Source organism: Cibotium barometz, chromosome 56 (assembly GCF_041138505.1).
Source record: "Cibotium barometz isolate CiBa-2024 chromosome 56, ASM4113850v1, whole genome shotgun sequence".
Lineage (NCBI taxonomy): Eukaryota > Viridiplantae > Streptophyta > Polypodiopsida > Cyatheales > Cibotiaceae > Cibotium > Cibotium barometz.
Genome location: NC_141101.1, coordinates 21,616,636 through 21,635,568, shown reverse-complemented (window position 1 = coordinate 21,635,568; position 18,933 = coordinate 21,616,636). Strand labels below are relative to the sequence as shown.

The 18,933-nt window shown below is 42.4% G+C and overlaps 1 protein-coding gene and 1 long non-coding RNA gene across 2 annotated transcripts in view; one reads left to right on the top strand and one right to left on the bottom strand.

The window, feature by feature from the left end:
* EMB3012 (embryo defective 3012) overlaps positions 1–8,291 on the top strand; it is a 172,127-nt gene extending 163,836 nt beyond the window's left edge. Inside the window, exons 34-37 of the mRNA XM_086791541.1 lie at positions 7,094–7,148; positions 7,265–7,365; positions 7,688–7,751; positions 7,828–8,291. Of these exons, the coding sequence (XP_086647667.1) occupies positions 7,094–7,148; positions 7,265–7,365; positions 7,688–7,751; positions 7,828–8,222 (615 nt within the window). The 3' untranslated portion in view covers positions 8,223–8,291. The remainder of the gene's footprint in view (positions 1–7,093; positions 7,149–7,264; positions 7,366–7,687; positions 7,752–7,827) is intronic.
* Positions 8,292–18,171: 9,880 nt separating this feature from the next.
* Positions 18,172–18,930, bottom strand: LOC147607026 (uncharacterized). The gene is made up of 3 exons (XR_015264905.1): positions 18,796–18,930; positions 18,501–18,572; positions 18,172–18,364 (listed from the first exon to the last, which is right to left on the bottom strand). It is a non-coding gene; the product is annotated as an uncharacterized LOC147607026 (long non-coding RNA).
* Positions 18,931–18,933: the final 3 nt, after the last annotated feature.

The window sequence follows — 18,933 nt, the reverse complement described above, 5'->3', positions numbered from 1 at the left end:
TGGTGGCTCCCTCCATGTTGGTCATCCGCAATATCCTATAGAAGGGTGTGACCGCGATGACAATAGTGCGAACCAATTGCCAAAATGAAACCGATCTTGTCAAGTGGGAATAGACTCCGTTGGACACCCACACGCGAAATAGCACAACTTAAATATCACAATTTGAATGGACAACTTAATAACAACTGAAAACTGAAATGAAATGAAATGTTGATCAATGGACACCAGCACTGGGGCCGGAACGGGCCGACCCCCCCCCCCCTCAATATATGATATATTATTGGGAGTATTTCAAAGATACAATGCTCCATGGGTTCAATGAACCAGATGATGTCCATGTACAACTGAGATGAATACAGTTACCAAACAAGAGACTTGAAGTAGATGTTCAAGGAGAGCAAACCACTTGAGTAGTCTAGTCTCTACGGTCCTGTGCCTTCACCGGAATCCGCAGAGAGCGCCCCACTGGTGTTCCAGGACCACGCACAAACAGACTCTCCCGTACTAACGCCTGGTGTTCTAGGACCACGCACAAACTGGCTCTCCCGATCTCGGCACCCATGGACCGTGGTTCTCCAGAAGCTTGGACTTCCCGGCACCGAACGGGTGTTAGCAGCAGAGAGTAACCCCTATCAACTTTACATCAAAGTCCTTAGCTTAAATCTCAATCCACTGACCTGTAGCCCGCTAGTGGAAGACAAATACCCGAGGCGTCTAAGTGCAGCTGCTAGAGATGGACACACGGGCGCAGCAGCCTACTGGCAAGAGGGAAGAGTGCGCAGCCGCCTGGAGATCTGAGCGCAGCCGCCTGCAGAGTGGAGAGGAGGCCTGGGTGTAGCCACCTGTGGAGAGGGCGCAGCCGCCTGCAAGGGGGAGAAGAAGCCTAGCCACAGCCGCATGTGGAGTGGCGCAGCTGCCTGCAGAGTGGCGCAGCCGCCTGTGTAGAGAGCGCAGCCGCTTGCAAGGGGTGCGCAGCCGCCTGTAGCCGCCTGCAAGGGGTGCGCAGGCGTCTGTAGCCGACTGTGGAAGGGAAACGCAGCCCCACGCAGCCGCCTGTGGTGGAGGGCGTAGCCGCATGTAGAGGAGAAGTGCAGCAACCTAAGGGCAAGCGGAGAAGAGATGATTGCCTGCACTGTCGTATCTAAGATGGTGAGGTGGTCGCCATATGTAGGTGTTGGAGAGGGCACACGTCCAACAGCTGGGTGGCCCCCCTAGCTTGCATGGAGGCAGCCAATTCCAAGGTGGGGGGTGAGTAGGTGACCATGCACCCACCCCCACACATGAGGGGTTCCCTTAACCCTCCATGACTCAAATGTGGGTGCCCACTCTACCAAGGACACCAAGTAAAATTTGGGCAGGGTGTCCACTCATTAATGAGTGTGAACCTGCAACCTTATAAAAACAAAGGTTAAAAAGAATGCTATAAAATAAACAAGTGCAATATACTTACCACCTGTTCACACGCAACAAAACTCGTCAGAAGACAGAGCAAACTTCACGACTCACTGGCAGGCGTCCCCGCTCAGTAAGTGGCACATCAAAAAGGCAAACACAAAAATACAAGTCATGCGAAAACAGTTCCAAACATGCAAAACATGAATGCATGTGCAAACAGTATCATGGACATATCTCCCGTTCATGGAACAAGTACTAAAACATCTGTCGGGCACAATGATGGCACGACAGAAAACATAAATCCCGGTCTTCCTATGGAGTGACAGTCCCATAGGTAAGACATAGATCCAAGCACGAGCCTCGCTATGGAGTGACAGTCCCATAGGCAAGACACGGCACAAATACTGGCTCTTCCATGGCGTGACAATCCCATGGATAGAACACAGTCCAGGTCATACACGGGTGGCACCAGTCTGGCTCCCGTCCATACGACACCATCCTGCTAACACACGGGTGGCACTAATCTGGCTCCCGTCCATGTTATGCAAAAGTATTGGCCCCTTCACATGAGACACCGGCCTGGCCTCAAGTGAACGAGACACAAATCTGGAGATGGACCAAATGGTTGGCCAATTAGTGACACAAAAACTCCTCCTTTAGGCAAAGCCGTTGCATGACTTTGGCCTGCGCCGATTCTTGCTCATCCCACCCATTCCACATTGTGGAGACCACTGTTTGGCGAAGGGAGGATTTCACATCGTGGAGGCGCTCCAAGAGGAGCCACATGTAGGCGAAGCGTGTAGATGAAGGCTTCTTCAATTCCAACTTGCTATGTTCGCGGAACATGGCAAGCACCTTCACCTTTGTGGTGAAGAAGGTGACAATAGAGATAGCTTTGGTCATTACTTCCTTCATCCACACTAACTTGCCCATATCCTCCATGAGCAAGTAAATGCAATGGGAGGCACATTATTTTATTATAAATGCAATGTACATTCATAGTTGCCCCAACATGGAGCAGGTATTACGGAAAACTAGAAAGAGTGATAAAACACTTCCAATTGGGCCGTAGAAAGATCTCCAAGAAAGTGGGCATCTTGGAGAGACTGGAGCAAGGAGAATGTGAAAAAGGTGCTATGTTTTAGTCTAGGTAAACGATTGAGCATAGTCAATAGGTATAGATTATGCATCACAATTATGTGATCATCATCCATTATGGATGCGGATGCATTTTGAAATAGCTATGGACAACGCAAGGCTACCATGTAAATGATTGTGCATAGTCAATAGCTCCTACTTATCACATGATGTATATCGAGAAAAGGTTTACAGAATCATGGAATTACTTAGAGAAGATGCCTACTATGAAGGATGCAATCAATCATTATAGAATATGGAAGATGGTATATGAGGCAACAAAGAGAGCAAATAAACCAATGCAAAGTGGATGCACAGGCATTGCATGATGTTCATTGCATGAGGTTGCATAAACAAGGCAATTGAATCAAGAGGAAGAAAAGCTGTTAAATGCACGATATATGATAGATTGCAATAATTAGGGAAATTGAAAAAAAGACAAATACTAGATAAAGGTTGCTCGTCAAAACAATTTTCAAAAGCTTGCATGCTTGCATTGTGTGCAAAAGCTTGATGGTCGGTTGACAGTGGACCAATGATGTAAATGAACTTGAAAGGGAATGCGTGGCACATTTCCAATCTGTCTTTGTTACTCAAGGAACTTCTCCCAAGAAGAGTTGAAAGTGAAAGCCATGATGCTTATAAATGTAACACTAAATCTTAATCAACAAGAAGCTGCATTCAATGGTGCTAAGCAAGGCTAATGGAGGTCGCATGTAGAATGATGGGTCTTTGGAATCCTTTTTTATGAACATGGAATTGCAAACTGCTCTTGCTAGACTGGGTAAGTGGAAGTCATGAGGATGGGATGGATTGACCACAGAATCCTTTCAACATTTTTGAGAGGAATTGGAAGACATTCTATTGGCAATGATAAATGTTGCATGGTTACAAGGAGTGATACCTTCTTTCTGGCAAGAGGGCCTTCTCTCTCTCTCTCTCTCTCTCTCTCTCTCTCTCTCTCTCACTATTTGAGACGGTGCCACGAGAGAGACTCTTCTAGCGCCTACAATCATTGGGGATCCCATTAGAGATGGTTTGGGACATCTATGCTTTATATGAGTAGGTCTTCGGGCGCATACGATGCCCCGGAGGGCTATCTGATGTTATAGCTAGCACCATAGGTGTGAAGCAAGGATGCCCACTCTCTCCTACACTATTTGGGCTATACATCGATGAGGTGGCTAACTTCATTGGTCACGGTGGTGGGGACGGGGTAGACATCTCAGGTACCACAGTCCACATTATGCTATATGCAGATGCTATTATTTCGGTCTCTGAGTCGCGGATGGGACTACAGCACCATCTCCATGCACTCGATGACTTCTGCACACAGAGGTGGCTTACAGTGAACCTTGGGAAAACCAAGGCCATGATTTTCCACACCTCAGGGCCGGTTCGACGACAGGCCATCTTCACACTAGCAGGAGGACAGGTAGAGGTGGTAGACTCATATGTGTACCTGGGGAATACATTTACGACTCCGCCAGGAAGATTTACTATGGCACAAGCAGCCAAGGATAGACTCACACGAGAGTATGCAGCTCTGGCCATGCTAGAGAGACAGTGTCACCAGGCACACTTCCAGGATCCCCGCGCGAAGGGGTGGTTTTTTGACACACTAGTCACCCCTGCTTTGATGTATGCTGCAGCAGTATGGGCACTTGGGCTCGCCACCTCCACATGGTCTCAGATAGAGAAGCCTCAGATTCTAATGCTCTCACGGATGATCCGCAGCAAACCCTCCGTCCCACATGACATTGTCAGGACGGAGTTTGCTGCACCTCCTAAGCTAGTAGGGGCTCTCTTCTAGACGATCTGCTTCATACAGAGGATCAGAGATATGCCATCAGATTGACTCTCACATAGAGCTTTTGAGGCGTCCAGGCAGCTCGCAGAGAGTGGAGATAGGAGATCATGGTATTCACAGATGATACAGTGGCTGACTCAGCATGGTCTTGACATAGATCACCTGCCACCTTTCCAGTATGATATACATGCACCACACATCCAGCTCTCTCACAGTGAGAGGAACAGAGTCCGTCGTCAGGATTTATGGCAGCGACACACTCAAGAGACTTGGATTACACCCAGTCAGCCTCTACCGCCGAAGATGCTTTACTACAGAGATCAGTTTATGCGTATCTCAACGGATGGATTCATACAGAGACCTGGATACATGGATGTGTACATGCCTCACAATGCCCGAGTGGTGATTGGCCAGCTCAGAGTGTGATCACACCAGCTTGAGATTGAGGCAGTTAGGGCAGCCGGCTCCCCAGAGCAGAGAGGATATGCAGACTATGCCAGGAGGAGGTTGAGAGTGAGGAACATTATGTATGCAGATGCAGAGCATATAGTGTCATTAGAGAGAGATACACCACCATCTTTAGTGGACATCCCTCACTCCGCCAGATCATGGAGTCCGCAGACCAGCGCGGATTTGGCCAGTTCTTGCTAGAGACACAGCACCACAGAGAGACACTGCTACGGACTCATACCACAGGGATAGGTGGACAACAGCTCCAGCTCTAGCTCCAGCTCTCTGATTTCTTACAGAGATCTATCCCAGTGCCTACCCTGACACAAGAGGGGGTTACACTTCAGCGCGCTGCAAACCTCTGAGCCAGATGGAGACCGAGAGCACCATGCTACCAAACTACATCAGAGGGAGATCACAGAGATACGGGCTTGACATCAGCACCATATCCAGGAGCGGCTAGCTCACTTACACTCACACCCGGAGATCATGCTCCGAGGTATTTTTGCCTCGCCATCGCCTATGTATCACATATTACACCCCCATTATGGTACTGGTTGGAGCTAGAGAGATCTGCATTGCATTCTTGTATACCCTGCGCATATAGGTTGCATACTAAGCCTCTAGCAGTAGTGCTCCATCCATCACACCCCCCGCTAGCTCTGTACTTTCATAGTTTATTTGATGTTCATTTTGTCCTTTTTTTCTTTTTTCTGGACATCAAGAAGACATTGACAGTTGGACATTGATTTGTCTCATAGGTCAAGTTCGGCCTTTAGTAGACGTTAATACAGCTTTCTTTCTTTCTTGCTTGCTTTCTTTCTTTCTTTCTTTTTTTCTCTCTCACACACACACACACAGTATATACATATAGATGTGTGTGTGTGTGTGTGTGTGTATAACATACATACAGATATATATGTACACACGTGTATATGTGTATATGTGTGTGTGTGTGTGTGTGTGTGTGTGTGTGTGTGTGTGTGTGTACAGAAATTCAGCGGATGATTGCTGATATTTCTCCTTTACCTCGCCTGAATGTGGATTCCCGTCTATCTGATTGGAATCTTGGAACCACTGCTATGGAATGTATTTCAGCTGGGACAGTTTATGCCCTCTTGCAATCGGATGCATGGATAGTCAGACATGGTAATCAGCTATGGTCTCTCTCCAAATCTTCAATGTGGTGGAAACGTACATTGTTTCGCATTTGGAAAAGTCATCTGCCTCTTAAAGAACGCCTGTTCTTGTGGCGCTGTTTGGTTGGTGCTCTTCCTGTTGGTAGCTTGTTACATGCACGTCATATTGCGCCTTCGCGTTGTGTCCGATGTAAAGCTACTGAGGAGACTGTCCCACATTTACTATGGGGTTGTGTATGCTCCAGATCGTTCATTCGCCAGGTCTCGACTGCTCTTCGCCTTCGTTTCCCTTCGGGCATTTTTCACAGATGCTTTTGGCTTTTTGGGGTGTTACAAGCATCGCAGTCTCAGTTTGCAGTATTTTTCAGCTGGGTCCGATTCTGGGTCTTTTGGACCATATGGCATGTTCGGAACAACCTCATGTTCCAAGCCAATGACATTGTTCCCTTCCATTACTTCAAGTTCTCGCTTGGTAACGCGCTTCATTTTGCTTATGATGCTGGGGACATCACTCTTGATGCTTATAGGATTTACTTTGATTGCTTCTAGGTGGTGGAGCCTATAGTTACTTTTCTTTTTTTGGGTTTTCCTCGCTTACAGGTTTCCCACTTGTAAATGAAAAGTGTGATCTTTTTGGTGGGTTTTCCTCGTTTTGAGGTTTCCCACTTGTAATTAATGACATTGAGCTTTACAAAAAAAGTGTGTGTGTGTGTACACACACGTGTATACATACATACATACATATATATATACATATATATATGTATATATACGTGTATACATACATACATACATACATATATACATATATATATGTATATATACGTATACACGTATATATACATATTGTATATATATATGTATGTATGTATGTATACACGTATATATACATATTGTATATATATATGTATGTATGTATGTATACACGTGTGTGTGTGTGTGTGTACACACACACACACACACACACACATATAGACACAATTTAGAAGCTTCGTTTACACTTGAGAGAAATTGTGCAAACTGCTGCATGGAAATAGGGTTGCATAGATGTATGTGCATACTCACAACAAGGAAAATATAAAATTTCCTATGCTTGGAATGCCATGTTCACATTGATTTTAGCTTTTCTCTTGTTCTTGATACTCTCATTTGGTTTTGGCAGATTCTCTTAACTCCCACAATCAATAAGACAAAGCTGACAGTGGTTGGAAGCGCAGGTAACCATTTAGCAGCTTAATTTTTCTGCACGTTATTTTTTTCCATGATCATCAAGTTAGTGTGATTGTTGTTCCTGCTTAGGGTTAGAATGTTTCTGATTAATTTGCTTGTGTAGGAGCCGTGGATGTTTCTTGGACGAGAACAGATGCCTTAGAAGTGAAGAGAGTTAGTAGTGAAAGAGATGCATATGGTTTTGGTGGTCATGCCGTCTTTGAGGTAAAACCCCATCTCTCGGGACATTTGGACATTCTTAGACGCCTGAAGCTACTCTGCAAAAATGGCTATATCAGTTTATGCACCTCAGTGTAGCATGTTTTCACCTGCACACCTTGCATGTGTGGGGGAATCCTCCCTGTCCATCAATGCCTGGCCAATGGTGGGGTGTTGGTCTCCTCCATCCAACCCACCTGCCATCTGATGGGCAGGTGATTGGTCTGTAAAGACCCGAAACTTATGTGAGGTGTTTACCCTCTGTAAAGACCTGCTGTTTTGCTTTGCTTCTGGAACATTCTCAAACTTGATTAGTATGGTTGCTCAGGTCAGGGTAATCAATGAAGAACAGCCATTCGTGAGTAATTTAATGTTCTGGCTGCCGACTACTGGTATGTGTAGTCATCCAGTCCTGTCCTTACCTTTGTGTATTGAGATAATATTAACACCGCTATGTCAATTAAACAGGTCAAGAAGAGGAGGTCCACGTGGAGTATGATGTAAAAGATCGGCGTGAAGGAGCTTTGTTACAGCAGATTGTCACAGCGGTTATTGTCATTGTGGTTCTAGGGGTGCTTCCTCTTGTAGTCTGTGCACACCTGTTTGATCTTCCGCGGCGACGACATCAAGAGGGCATTACCGATCATGTTGGTGCAGTTCCTTCACGTGAACGAGTTGCAAATGGAAGCCCTGTAAGTCCGGTAGGAAATATCCAGTCAAGCAGCTTTGACAGTCCACAGTCTGTTTCTTTAAGTAGGAGCCCTCCACAACCTTACACAGAGTATGTGAGCAAGACCATTGAGAACACCCCTTATTTCAGGCGACAAGGTGTGAGAAGATTTGATCCCTCTAGGACATACTGAACAAAGAATGCTGTACGTGAGCTTTGTATGTTAATCTGTTTTTCTTTAAAATGAAATTTCTTCAATGCAGTCGAAGCTCTTGTTAATCGCACATGCACATGTACAGTGTTGAAATTTTTCCGCTATTGTGCACTAACGATTGACCTTATCGAGTCAAGATATTATGCATGCCTCTGAAGGGAAACACCTGCTGCTAGAGTTGAATAATTGAATGAGCTCGATCGTCAGGGCTATACTCTGAGCCAGCATTACATGCTACTAACCTGTCTGAAACAAGCGCACAGAAGGTTTCTGGTACTTTATTAACAATGGCTTTTGCTCCGTGCCAGTCAGTTCAAGAAACTGCTGCTGGGTGTTTCCTATTTTGTAACTAGGTGAAAACTGGCAGACATTCTATGGGGTGGTAGGTACTCAATGGTACTGCACCCCTTTGTGGTATTCTACAACTCAGTGTGTGGTGGTTGGAACTTAACAAGCGATCTTGGTTCCCAAAAGAGCATCTCATGAGGACATCACATGCATTATCTTGTTTTAGTCAATAGCCAAACCACCTTGATAGCATCATCAAACATGCGACAGAATATTATAATGCAGCGTTTCTAGCATTGTCAATTCAAGCACCGTTTCTAGTATATATATGTGTGTATATATATATATACATATAGACATATACAATTCCAGTCATCGTTTTCAGTAAAATTAGTTGGTGAGGATAAAGGTTTATTGCCATGAACGAAATCTCCATGTTGTCACCATGATGGATGTTGACGCCTCTGCAGGAGGCTCAATCCATGCCTTCTTTGCTTGCATGGAAAGGGATACATTGTGAAAAGCTTTACTTTTTGGTGGCGAACACTTGATTCACATAGACAAATAGACTCAACTGTGCGCCCATGTCTACAAATCATGTTTGATCTGCATGCTCATCTGGTATGCAAGAGTCCCCTTATTGCAGATAGAGTGGGGAGCTTTACATTTACACATGTGAGTACGATCGCAATCCCTTAGCTCCTTGTACTCCTGAAGCAAAGATATCATTAGGAGACATCTCCACCCCTTGGTGCCATGCTCAATTACCTGAACAAACCTAATTCCTTGCAACCTCTCTAAGGAATGGCTTCCTCCTTTGCAATTATGTTTTGTGTATTGATAGAACGTTGAGATAGTCCGCATTTACAACAAGGCAATCTTCAAGTCATGTATCTACGTGGGTGTTAACACTGTGAGCTCCGAAAACACAACTTTAAAGCTCTAACGAGGTGTGTTCCGGACACTAAACACTATGTCTGGTGGCGGCAGCGGCACCAGCTGCATGCTCTTTGTCGTTCTCTCTATTGGCGGTTTGGTGCTAACTACCTCTATGGTAAGTGGTAGCTGCATGCTCTTTGTCGTTCTCTCTATTGGCGGTTTGGTGCTAACTACCTCTATGGTAAGTGGTGTTGCTAGCTCTTTCTCTACTTAGTCAAATTTTATAGAAAATGGAGAACTTTCCCAAATTGTAACTTTATTCTCTTATATCTAGAGAACTCAATTCTCTATACATCCATGTTTGTGGTTTGTTATTCTAAAAAACTGGTACTCAACCCGCGCATTGCTGTGGTATTGAAAAGACATGCAGAAGCAAAAACGTAGGAATGGAAGCTTGAGTACAAAGGGTCAAATCGAAGGGATTTTTTTTTGGTTATTTTTTAGAAATCCATGATTTCTTTTCTCTCCTCTCCTTGTGTCTTGATTGTCCATGGTTAATATGTAATAGATAGAGCTTGTGTGTTCACACAACTATCACCTAAACCAAGAGAGAGAAAATAATATTCAACTATTCTTGCCAATTTGTAATGTAGCAAATTCACATGTTTTGTTAAGGTGGTGAAGCCATTGTAAATAATGGGCCAAAGGGACCATGGGAACGGCTAAATGTGGGGCCAAGAGAATAAGTGAGCATGAAAAGGGACAAGAGTACATAAGATCACAATTAACTCATAATCACTCATCATTTTGATGATACATTCTTGCTCAAGCAAGCATCCGTGGTGACCTTCTCACTTAATGATATGGTGTATGTGTCGTCCATGCTGCTATGAGTGCAACCTTTCTTTCTTGCAGGTTGAGACGATCCGATTTGTCAAACTAAAAACATGCCGACTAGCATTGAAAAGGATTCCATGGCCATTTGCTTTAGATAGGGTCAAGAAAAGCTTCAAGAATCTCAAGAGTGCTTAAGATGGTTGCTCCAAAAAATGAATAAGGGATCTTGATTTCTTGGCAAGATTTGAGAAATGAGAGACTAACAATTGACACAGAAGGTATGTTTTCATGTAGAGGGGCTTTCGAGGAAGAGGCTTGTAGCTTTTTGCATTCAACATCATAGAAATCCATTAGGGTTGGATCCTCTTCCTTGCAGTATGGTATTGTCAACTTTGTGTCATTAACCATGATGATAACCCTATCGCTATAGCAAAGCATAGTGGTGCTTGGGCAACAATAGTCCATTTATGTCCCAAGATCAAATCTGCTTCCAACACATTCTCAACCACTAAAAACTTGCAAGTAAGGGAGTTAGATTTTGCATACATTCTTTGTTCAAAGTACCCCAAACATGGCATGTTGATGTCTTTTGTGAATGGAATTTTCTCTGGATGAGCTTTTAGTATTGGTTGACCTAACAAATCCCATAACTCGAGGGTCATGAGATTGTGTTCTCATTGTGAATAAAGATGAGCTTGGAGTGTGTTAATTTTATTGTAAATTTTAAATCCAACTATAACTCTTGAGATATTCTGAGTAAGATATGTTGGAAGTTTCAGCAATTTCACAATGCTTGCAAGAGTGTTCAAGGTGTCTGTTTGCATGGATTTGTTAATTGAATACTATGAGTTACGTACCCAAGTTCCACCTAGGATGACATCATAGAGTCAAGGGTAACATGGAAGCAAAATTCCACATTTCCACCGATTGTTTGAGTAGCATAGCTAGAGCAACCTATAACTTTAATGTTTTGTCCATTGGCACCTCTTATAAGACCATTGTCTTTAGGGATGATTTTAGGTTATCCTAATGACATTCAAGTGTCTATTGTCATGATGTTATAACTAGCTCGAGGACTAATTAATGTGCATTTGTGCGCTTAATATCATTGCCCATAGTAGGGAAATCTAACCATACCATGATAGAATCTTCAAGTGGAACCATGGATGTTCTCATATTTGATTCGGTTTCAATTCCCATTTTGGTTTCATTTTCTCATTCACTTTCATCCTCTTCATGGCTCTCAGCTTTTTCAAGAGTACCCAATGTGTACAATGGTACCGTGTGTCCATTGACCACTTTAATTGAGGTCTGTTTGAAAACCTCCGAATCCTTACGTCTTGTTCTATGTAGCTCTTGATATCTTGGTATAACTCATGGGGTTAGCCTTTAAAGGTGCAAGGGCTGAAGCTATGCTAGCTTCACCCACGAGAGAAGAGAACTCCTCCAATTGAGGATTTGAGAGACTGCTTAAATTTCGTAAAGGATTCATCGAATTCCACGTGCTTTTTCAACTGCATCATTCTTACAATCATCGTCGGATGACTTTTCTTGTCTTGATGAGTTTATTTTTGTAGAGAGTACGTCTTTCTCTTGAAAGGGGAAGCAATAATCCTCCGATTTTTGTATTTTGGTTGCTTTTTTAGGTTTGATATTATGAGGTCCAATCACAACCGGTGATCCTGTATGACATTCAACAATGCTAAGCATGCTCTCTTGAGCGTGCTTTTTACGTTCCTCATATGTCATGTGATCATAATTTTCAATACGGGGGGGTGGTTGCATGAGTTCTAGTTTCTTGATTAGATTATGAGATTCATTGAGTGACGAATCAGAACTTGTTTCGTCCTCACTAAGTGACATACTAGAACTTGTTTCATCTTCTGACTTTCTTTGGATCGTCAGGTTTTCATTATGTTTACCCATGTGACAAGAACGAACTTTCTTTTGGGATTTTGTATCATGTGTCGCACATGTGGGTTTTGTGGTTTCAGGGGTAGCCTTTGAGGTGAATGCATTCACATCATGCATAACTTTTGGGTCTTTTGGGGTCAGGTCCTCCACAAGCTCCTTTTTCTTGTCCTTTATTTCAACCTTAGTTTCGACAGTTTATTGGTCCTTGTTTTTCTTAGGTTTAGAAGGTTTTGCATCCTCTTTTATTTTCTGTTTATAAAGCATGCTTTTCTACCCATTTAAAAGTGTGTTCCTTTGTATTCTTTTAGACTGTTTCGTGCCTTAACTTGCAACCGTATAAGCATAGCCAAGGTTACCGTGGACAATTGCCCATTTTGCACACTCAAGATGTTAAGAGTTGTATTCTGCGCGAGACAGGTTGCATTAAAGCAACTCGCCTTAGGTAATCTTGGAATATGTGATTGATGCCACATTGTTTATGTATGGGTTGTAAAGTGTCAGTGATTGTGGGCATGGAAGTATTCCAAACTGTGCAGTCTGCCACTTTGTGCGGTCCACGACAATAGAAACACTGAAGTGTTTGCTTAACTGCTTTCTGAGCAGTTTCTACCCTTTGAATTATTTTTATTTGAGTTAAGGACGGTTGTAGTATTGATGTAATTGTAGGTGAATTAGGACATTGAGATGTGTCGTGACCCAAGGTTTTGCAATGTATGTAGTACAAAAAGATAGGCCTAGGGTATGCACATTGGGAATTGGGGTGAACGTAGTGATGGCAATGAATACAAGACATTTCGCTCATCACTTTGAGAGGCATTTAGGGTGATTGGTTTTGAGGGAGCTCATCCTGGTTTAAAGCTTTTAAGCAAGGCTGTGTAGAATTCGGGGAATGACAATTCCGAGATCAATTCTTCTTTAGCCTTTGTGTCACTTGGTTTAGATGAGGAACATCTCATATCGTGATCATCCTCCGTCGTGTTATCATCTAATTACTTCTTTACAACATTGATCAAATGTTTTCGGATTGGATACAATGATCAAGTTGTGTAAGCTGTTATTCTTTATGCCCATCATGAAACATCTCTTCAATTGAGCATCGTTTAGTTTCTCCCATGGCTCACATCATGAGTCCAAGATTTTTATCCAAAGGATAAAATCTCTAATGGTTTCATTTTGTTTTCGTTGAATCAAATAGAGTTCTCTTGGTGCACTCTACCGATCACCTTGTCTTGAAAAGCCGTGGGATAAAGGTTGTTTTCAAGGTCTTGAAATTTGCCTTAATCGCATGCATCAATGTGATGAACCATCGACTAGCCTTTCCCACTAAAGCAAAGGTTCAACACATGTACCTTGGTGGGGCATTTTGGATTTCCAAAGGCTTGAGATCTCTGTTCAAACAATTGCATTGACTGAACAGGATGATCAGTTGTTCCATCATACTTGCCCATGATTTTCGAAATCTGTACGACCGTATTTTTGAATAAGTCACTGAGGCTGTGTGTGGGTGCTCTTGTGATTAGGACCTCATTTAGTCCTTGGGTAACCCCCCTTCCTAGATTAGTCAATATATCCAAGGTTTAGGCATTTAGGGGTTGCAATGGGTTAGTACCTAGCACTTTGAAAGGTTTAGGACTTGTGGTAGTGCTAGGCAAGGGATCAAATCCCGGAGGGATTGATGTAACAAGGGGTGTAAAACCTGATAACACGCTTCTTGTTGGCATGGCAAATGGTATTAGGAGTTGCATTTGGGACATGGATCTCAATGGCTCAAAGATTTTAGCCATTGGGTTCAGTATGGGTGTGGGCATATATAATCTCTCTATCATTGCCATATCTTGACGTTGCCAATTGCTTCTTAATGAGCAAGCGCACACATGTTTTTTTGGGTTTTCTTACAGCCTTAGGAGGGTTGCTGCACCTTTCTCTGAGTCAAACGAGCATCCATTTGCCTTAATTTACTCTTAGAGATATTTTTATAAAAAAAATGCATGCTAGTAGCATCCCAGATGAAAGAGGAGGTCTCAAAACCTATTTGCCATCACTGTCTTAAAATATTTTATTTTCTGAAAATATTTTTCTTGTTTCGTAGTCCGTTTTTGAATGTGTTCCAAAAGGAATTTGGAAAAACACTGTATGAGAGAGTTGTAGTATTTTTGGAGTACTATAACTTTGTCTTTTGGAATTTTTCATGTTTTTGTCGTTTAGCCACTCAAAAAGTAGCTCAAATATGGTATGAAGTCTTTTACGTGCTATTTTGGGCGATTTTGTGCTTTAAGACCTGTTTTTTGCCTCGATTTTTGGGTCAAATTTTGAGGCTGCTAGTCGAAGGCCAAAACGATGGATTTTGCCCTCGGTTGCTGCTCAAGACTAATTTTGAAGAGTTTGATGCAGGATTTCCGATGAGCACTAGAACGCGTTCATCGAACTCATGGTTTAGGAGATTATACGAGTCTCTAAACATGGCTGTTTTCTATACTCATGACGTAAAAGGGAGTCTCACGCCGTGAAACAAGGATTTCACAGATTCTTTTTTTTCTGCTAGGAACTTTTATGATGTGAAAGGGAGTCTCACACCGTGAAACATGGATTTCATGGATTCTCCCCTCCCGGGACCCTTTTCACGACGTGAAAGTGAAGGATCTCATGCCGTTAATTAAATTAATTTTTTTTCACCACCACGAACCTTTTTTACGACGTGAAAGTGAAGGACTCTCATGTTGTGAAACGGGTATTTCATGATTTTTTTTTATTCTAGAGGGAAATTCAAGTTTCCTTGTGTGGAGGGAATTTTTTTTAAATTTTAAATTGGGGAGATATGGGCATTTTCCAAAAAAGGTAAGTGAATAAGAAAAGTCACCCCTTACACCCTTCATAAATGACTCCCAAAAGTGGCCATTTACCAACTAAGGGGCATCTTTTCATTCAATGCTCATTAGCCTTAGTGAGTTACAAAAAAATGCTTAAAAATTAATAAAAAATTAATCTTTTCACTAATAATTCTTCCTTTTGAATTAATCAAGGACTCTAATTAACCACTAATTATTAATTATTTCACACCATTGAGCACATCATTGGATAGGGCGTGAAATTGCTAAGCTATGTCCATCAACTAATGAATAATAATTAGAGATTAATTAAACTTTTAATGTCTCTTCTCTTTATTCAAAATTAAGCAAAAGAGAGCAAAATTTCTCCAATTGATGTAATTAGGTGTTTTGATGTATATAGATTCTCTCAAAACACTCAAGAACACTAATTTCGACCTCCTACATGATCAAATTTGACCCCCAAAAACACATTTTCTAGTTTTTTTTGCCTCTTGAACTGGATTAATCACCCCTTAATAACAAAAACCAGTTAATAAAGAAAGATTAGTTAATTTCAAGAGTTTTTGGAAAATTTTTTAAAGGATTAAGTTATCCCCAATACTTGCTAACACTCTAATGCATACAAATCAAGCAAAAAACACACAAATCAAGCAAAAATTAATGATTCTAGCTCTATGTTTAACTCTAAAGAGACCAAAAAATCATAAAATTCCAATCCATTGCATTGTTTGATGCAATGGATGTAAACTTACCCTAATACACTCTATGTGCACACTTAACAAATAGTAAAAACTAGATTAAAACTAACAAAACAACACATTTAAGCCAAAAAATCATTCTTTCAAAAGACAAAAAAGAGAGCTACTTCTCATAAAATCACACATAAATCTCCATCAAAACCACATCTTTTTCATGGGAACTCACTAATTGAGACAATGGGCAATGGGTATGCATAGATTAGAGAGCAAACAGTGGAAAAAGCGAAGGGATGGCTCCCCGACAGCGGCTCCAAAAATGTTATGGCTCACCCAAACTCGCTTCGAAACACATCTAACAAGAAGATTACGTGGCGAACCACAACTGTCATGTGGGGATTTTTTCATTAGTCGAGCTTGTAATCCTTGAGATCTCCAAGCTCCACAACTCCTTGAGAAGCAATTCCACCGCACCTTTCGCGAGCATTGTAACACCGTCGTGTTGCACTATGTGTATTTGTTCCTCCTCTCCCCTCACTTCACTCACACACACTCACTAGCATGGAGTAGAGAGAGATTAGCAAGAGCAAGACTCTATTGCGCAATGAGAGATTTTTTCGTATTATGAGAGATTTTCTCCCTCTCTTCTATGTTTTGCTTTTGCATTGTGCAACTTTATCATGGTATCAGTTGCTTAGGTGACCGGCACTTCAAGGCAATGGCGAGTTTCTCATTTGCAGGAAGATATGCGTTTCTGGAGCAAGAAGGTGCTGAATTTTCAGTTTGGTGCTACGTTTTGTGCATCTTGTTGCTGTGTTTTTCATCTGGCTGTTGAGTTTTCATCTTGCAGACTGCATGGCTGCGTTTTTCTTCTAGGAATGCCGTGCTTCAGCTTTGGTGGCAAAATTTCCTTGCTTGGGGCTGCGTTTTCTTCTCCTACGGCTATCTTCTCCACCAATTGGTGCTGCTGTTGGTGGTGCGTGGGCTATGTTCAGCCCTAGGTAGCATAGAGGTTCTCTTGTTGGTGGTGTTTCAACCTTGCCTTCGCTTAATAAGGGGCTATTGGTCCTGTGCCTCCGCGCGCGGTGTTGGCGTTTCGACGACGAGCAGAGCCCTAGATAGCAGTTGGTGGTCCACCTCTTCATGTGTGGAGCACCAGGGTGTTTTCTGGCAAGGTTTGGTGGTCTGTTTGCTACTGTCCAGCTCCTTTCTCTCTTAGTTTTGAGAGGGAGCTGCTTATTCCTAGTATCTCGTTCCATTGGAGAAGTGTTAGAGATTGGTTGTGGAGTGTTCACATCATCAGGGGCACAAAGGCTTGCTTGCAGAGGTGTGCTATTGCCGTGGATATGGGTTTCCTCTTGGAGGAGACATCTATCCTTGTTTCTCAAGAGCAAGTAAGGTTCTCTCCTAGTGGACAGGATTAGGCACTTGACATAGTGCAACAGACAGGACGGTGCCAATCCTACTCTTCTAGAAAGCAGATTCATTTGGCCAAGGATTGCATGACCAAAGGTACAACCCAGGCCAGGACCAAGTTTTCAAAGACGGACAATAATCATATACAGGATGATGACTCTAATACTTCTAGTGTCCCCAAGGCTGCAAACCAGGGAGGACCTAGATGGTCAACCTGTTTAGTTATACAGATAGTTCTCCCCCATGTGCTTCCAGCTAGAGGAGGCTTGTGGGTAGGAGGGGGGGCTATTAGTAGCTCTATTTTTGGTACATGGGATCCGTGAGTTGGAGTTCCAAGAATTAAAAATATTTGGCGAGACAAGTTCATTTTGGAGCTATGGATTGGATGTATTCCACATCTATTGCTTGGTGTAGCAGAGATTATGGATTGGATGATTTCCAAGTTCATTGTTCGAGGTTTTTGGGACATGATGTGTTCCTAGTCCACTATTGGGGGATAATGGGCATATTGTGTCCAGTAGCTTTTCATTTTATTCTTAGAGTTCACTACACACGTGGAGCCAAGCAAAGCAAGGCCGCCAAGCTCCATTATAGCTATGGGGAAAATCCTACCACCAAGCATGACCTGGACTCCCCAAGAAAAGGAATGTTGGATAAGTATAAAGGAGAGCAATAAAGAGTGTTAGAGAAAGCAATTGAGTTGGAGATATCTTCAAGAACGGTACAAGGCACACCTTTCACCTGATGCACATCACCTACATATTTCACTGTGTGCATAGATTTTTTAAAACATCTTACACCTCATGACATGCACAACCACAAGCACCTACAACTCATCTTGTGAACACCAACCCTCCAAGTACATCTTTCGATGGGACGAACATGGTAACGAGGTCGAGCATAGCCCATGATATGGCTTGTCGTGTGCTAAAACAAAAACTATAGTATATAGGATGCGGCCACACAAATAGATATAACAATCTATTTAATGTAATTACAAATTTATACAAGAACACAACATTAGACTGCTCGTAATGATGAGCTTTCTGCGAACTGCTAACTGTAGCAGGCATTATCACAAGGGTATACGGTCTTGATTATAAATAACATTAGATTTGTGACACACATCCAAGTGTCCTAAGATAGTTTTAAGAGGCCAATTTTGTGGATTTATTTTTATCCAATTTAATAACTCCTCTGCCTGCTCATTTGCGCTAAGTGTTCACAGATTTACCGGCAAACTATACACGATGAACCTGCTTTCCTGTGCAAACTATATACAATGAACCTACAGTATTTGCATTTAAACCTGAACTTTATTCTATCAAATTTGGGAAAAAAAACTGCAAATTTCAAGGGTACATATTAGCTCAAAATTCCACAGATTTCAGAAATTAAACCTGCAAAGTTTGAATGACGTTGAGAAAGTTTGTGAACATGAAGGTGCTCAAGATAGACTCTTTGATGTATACCTGGAGTCATATAACATGTGTTGCTATTTTTGTAACCAATTCTCCACCCTTAATATCAAGTGCCTTGGATCCACCAGTAGATGAGAGACTCCCACCATTATAAAAACTTATATATACACACAAAAAAAACTGGCATGCTCTCAAAATCTCGCTATCCATCAACCTTCAAGACAAAAATATCCACTTCTCAACGTATAAATTGACACTGGACATAAGGTTCTACCTTGCAGACAGGCTTAAGATCAGCTCTAGAGCCCAGCCTGTGTCCTCAAAACACTCAGTTTGATTGCATTGAATCAGTTTAATTTGCACTGTCGGAGGATGAGCAATCTGAACAAAGATGGAAGCCCTACACACCATA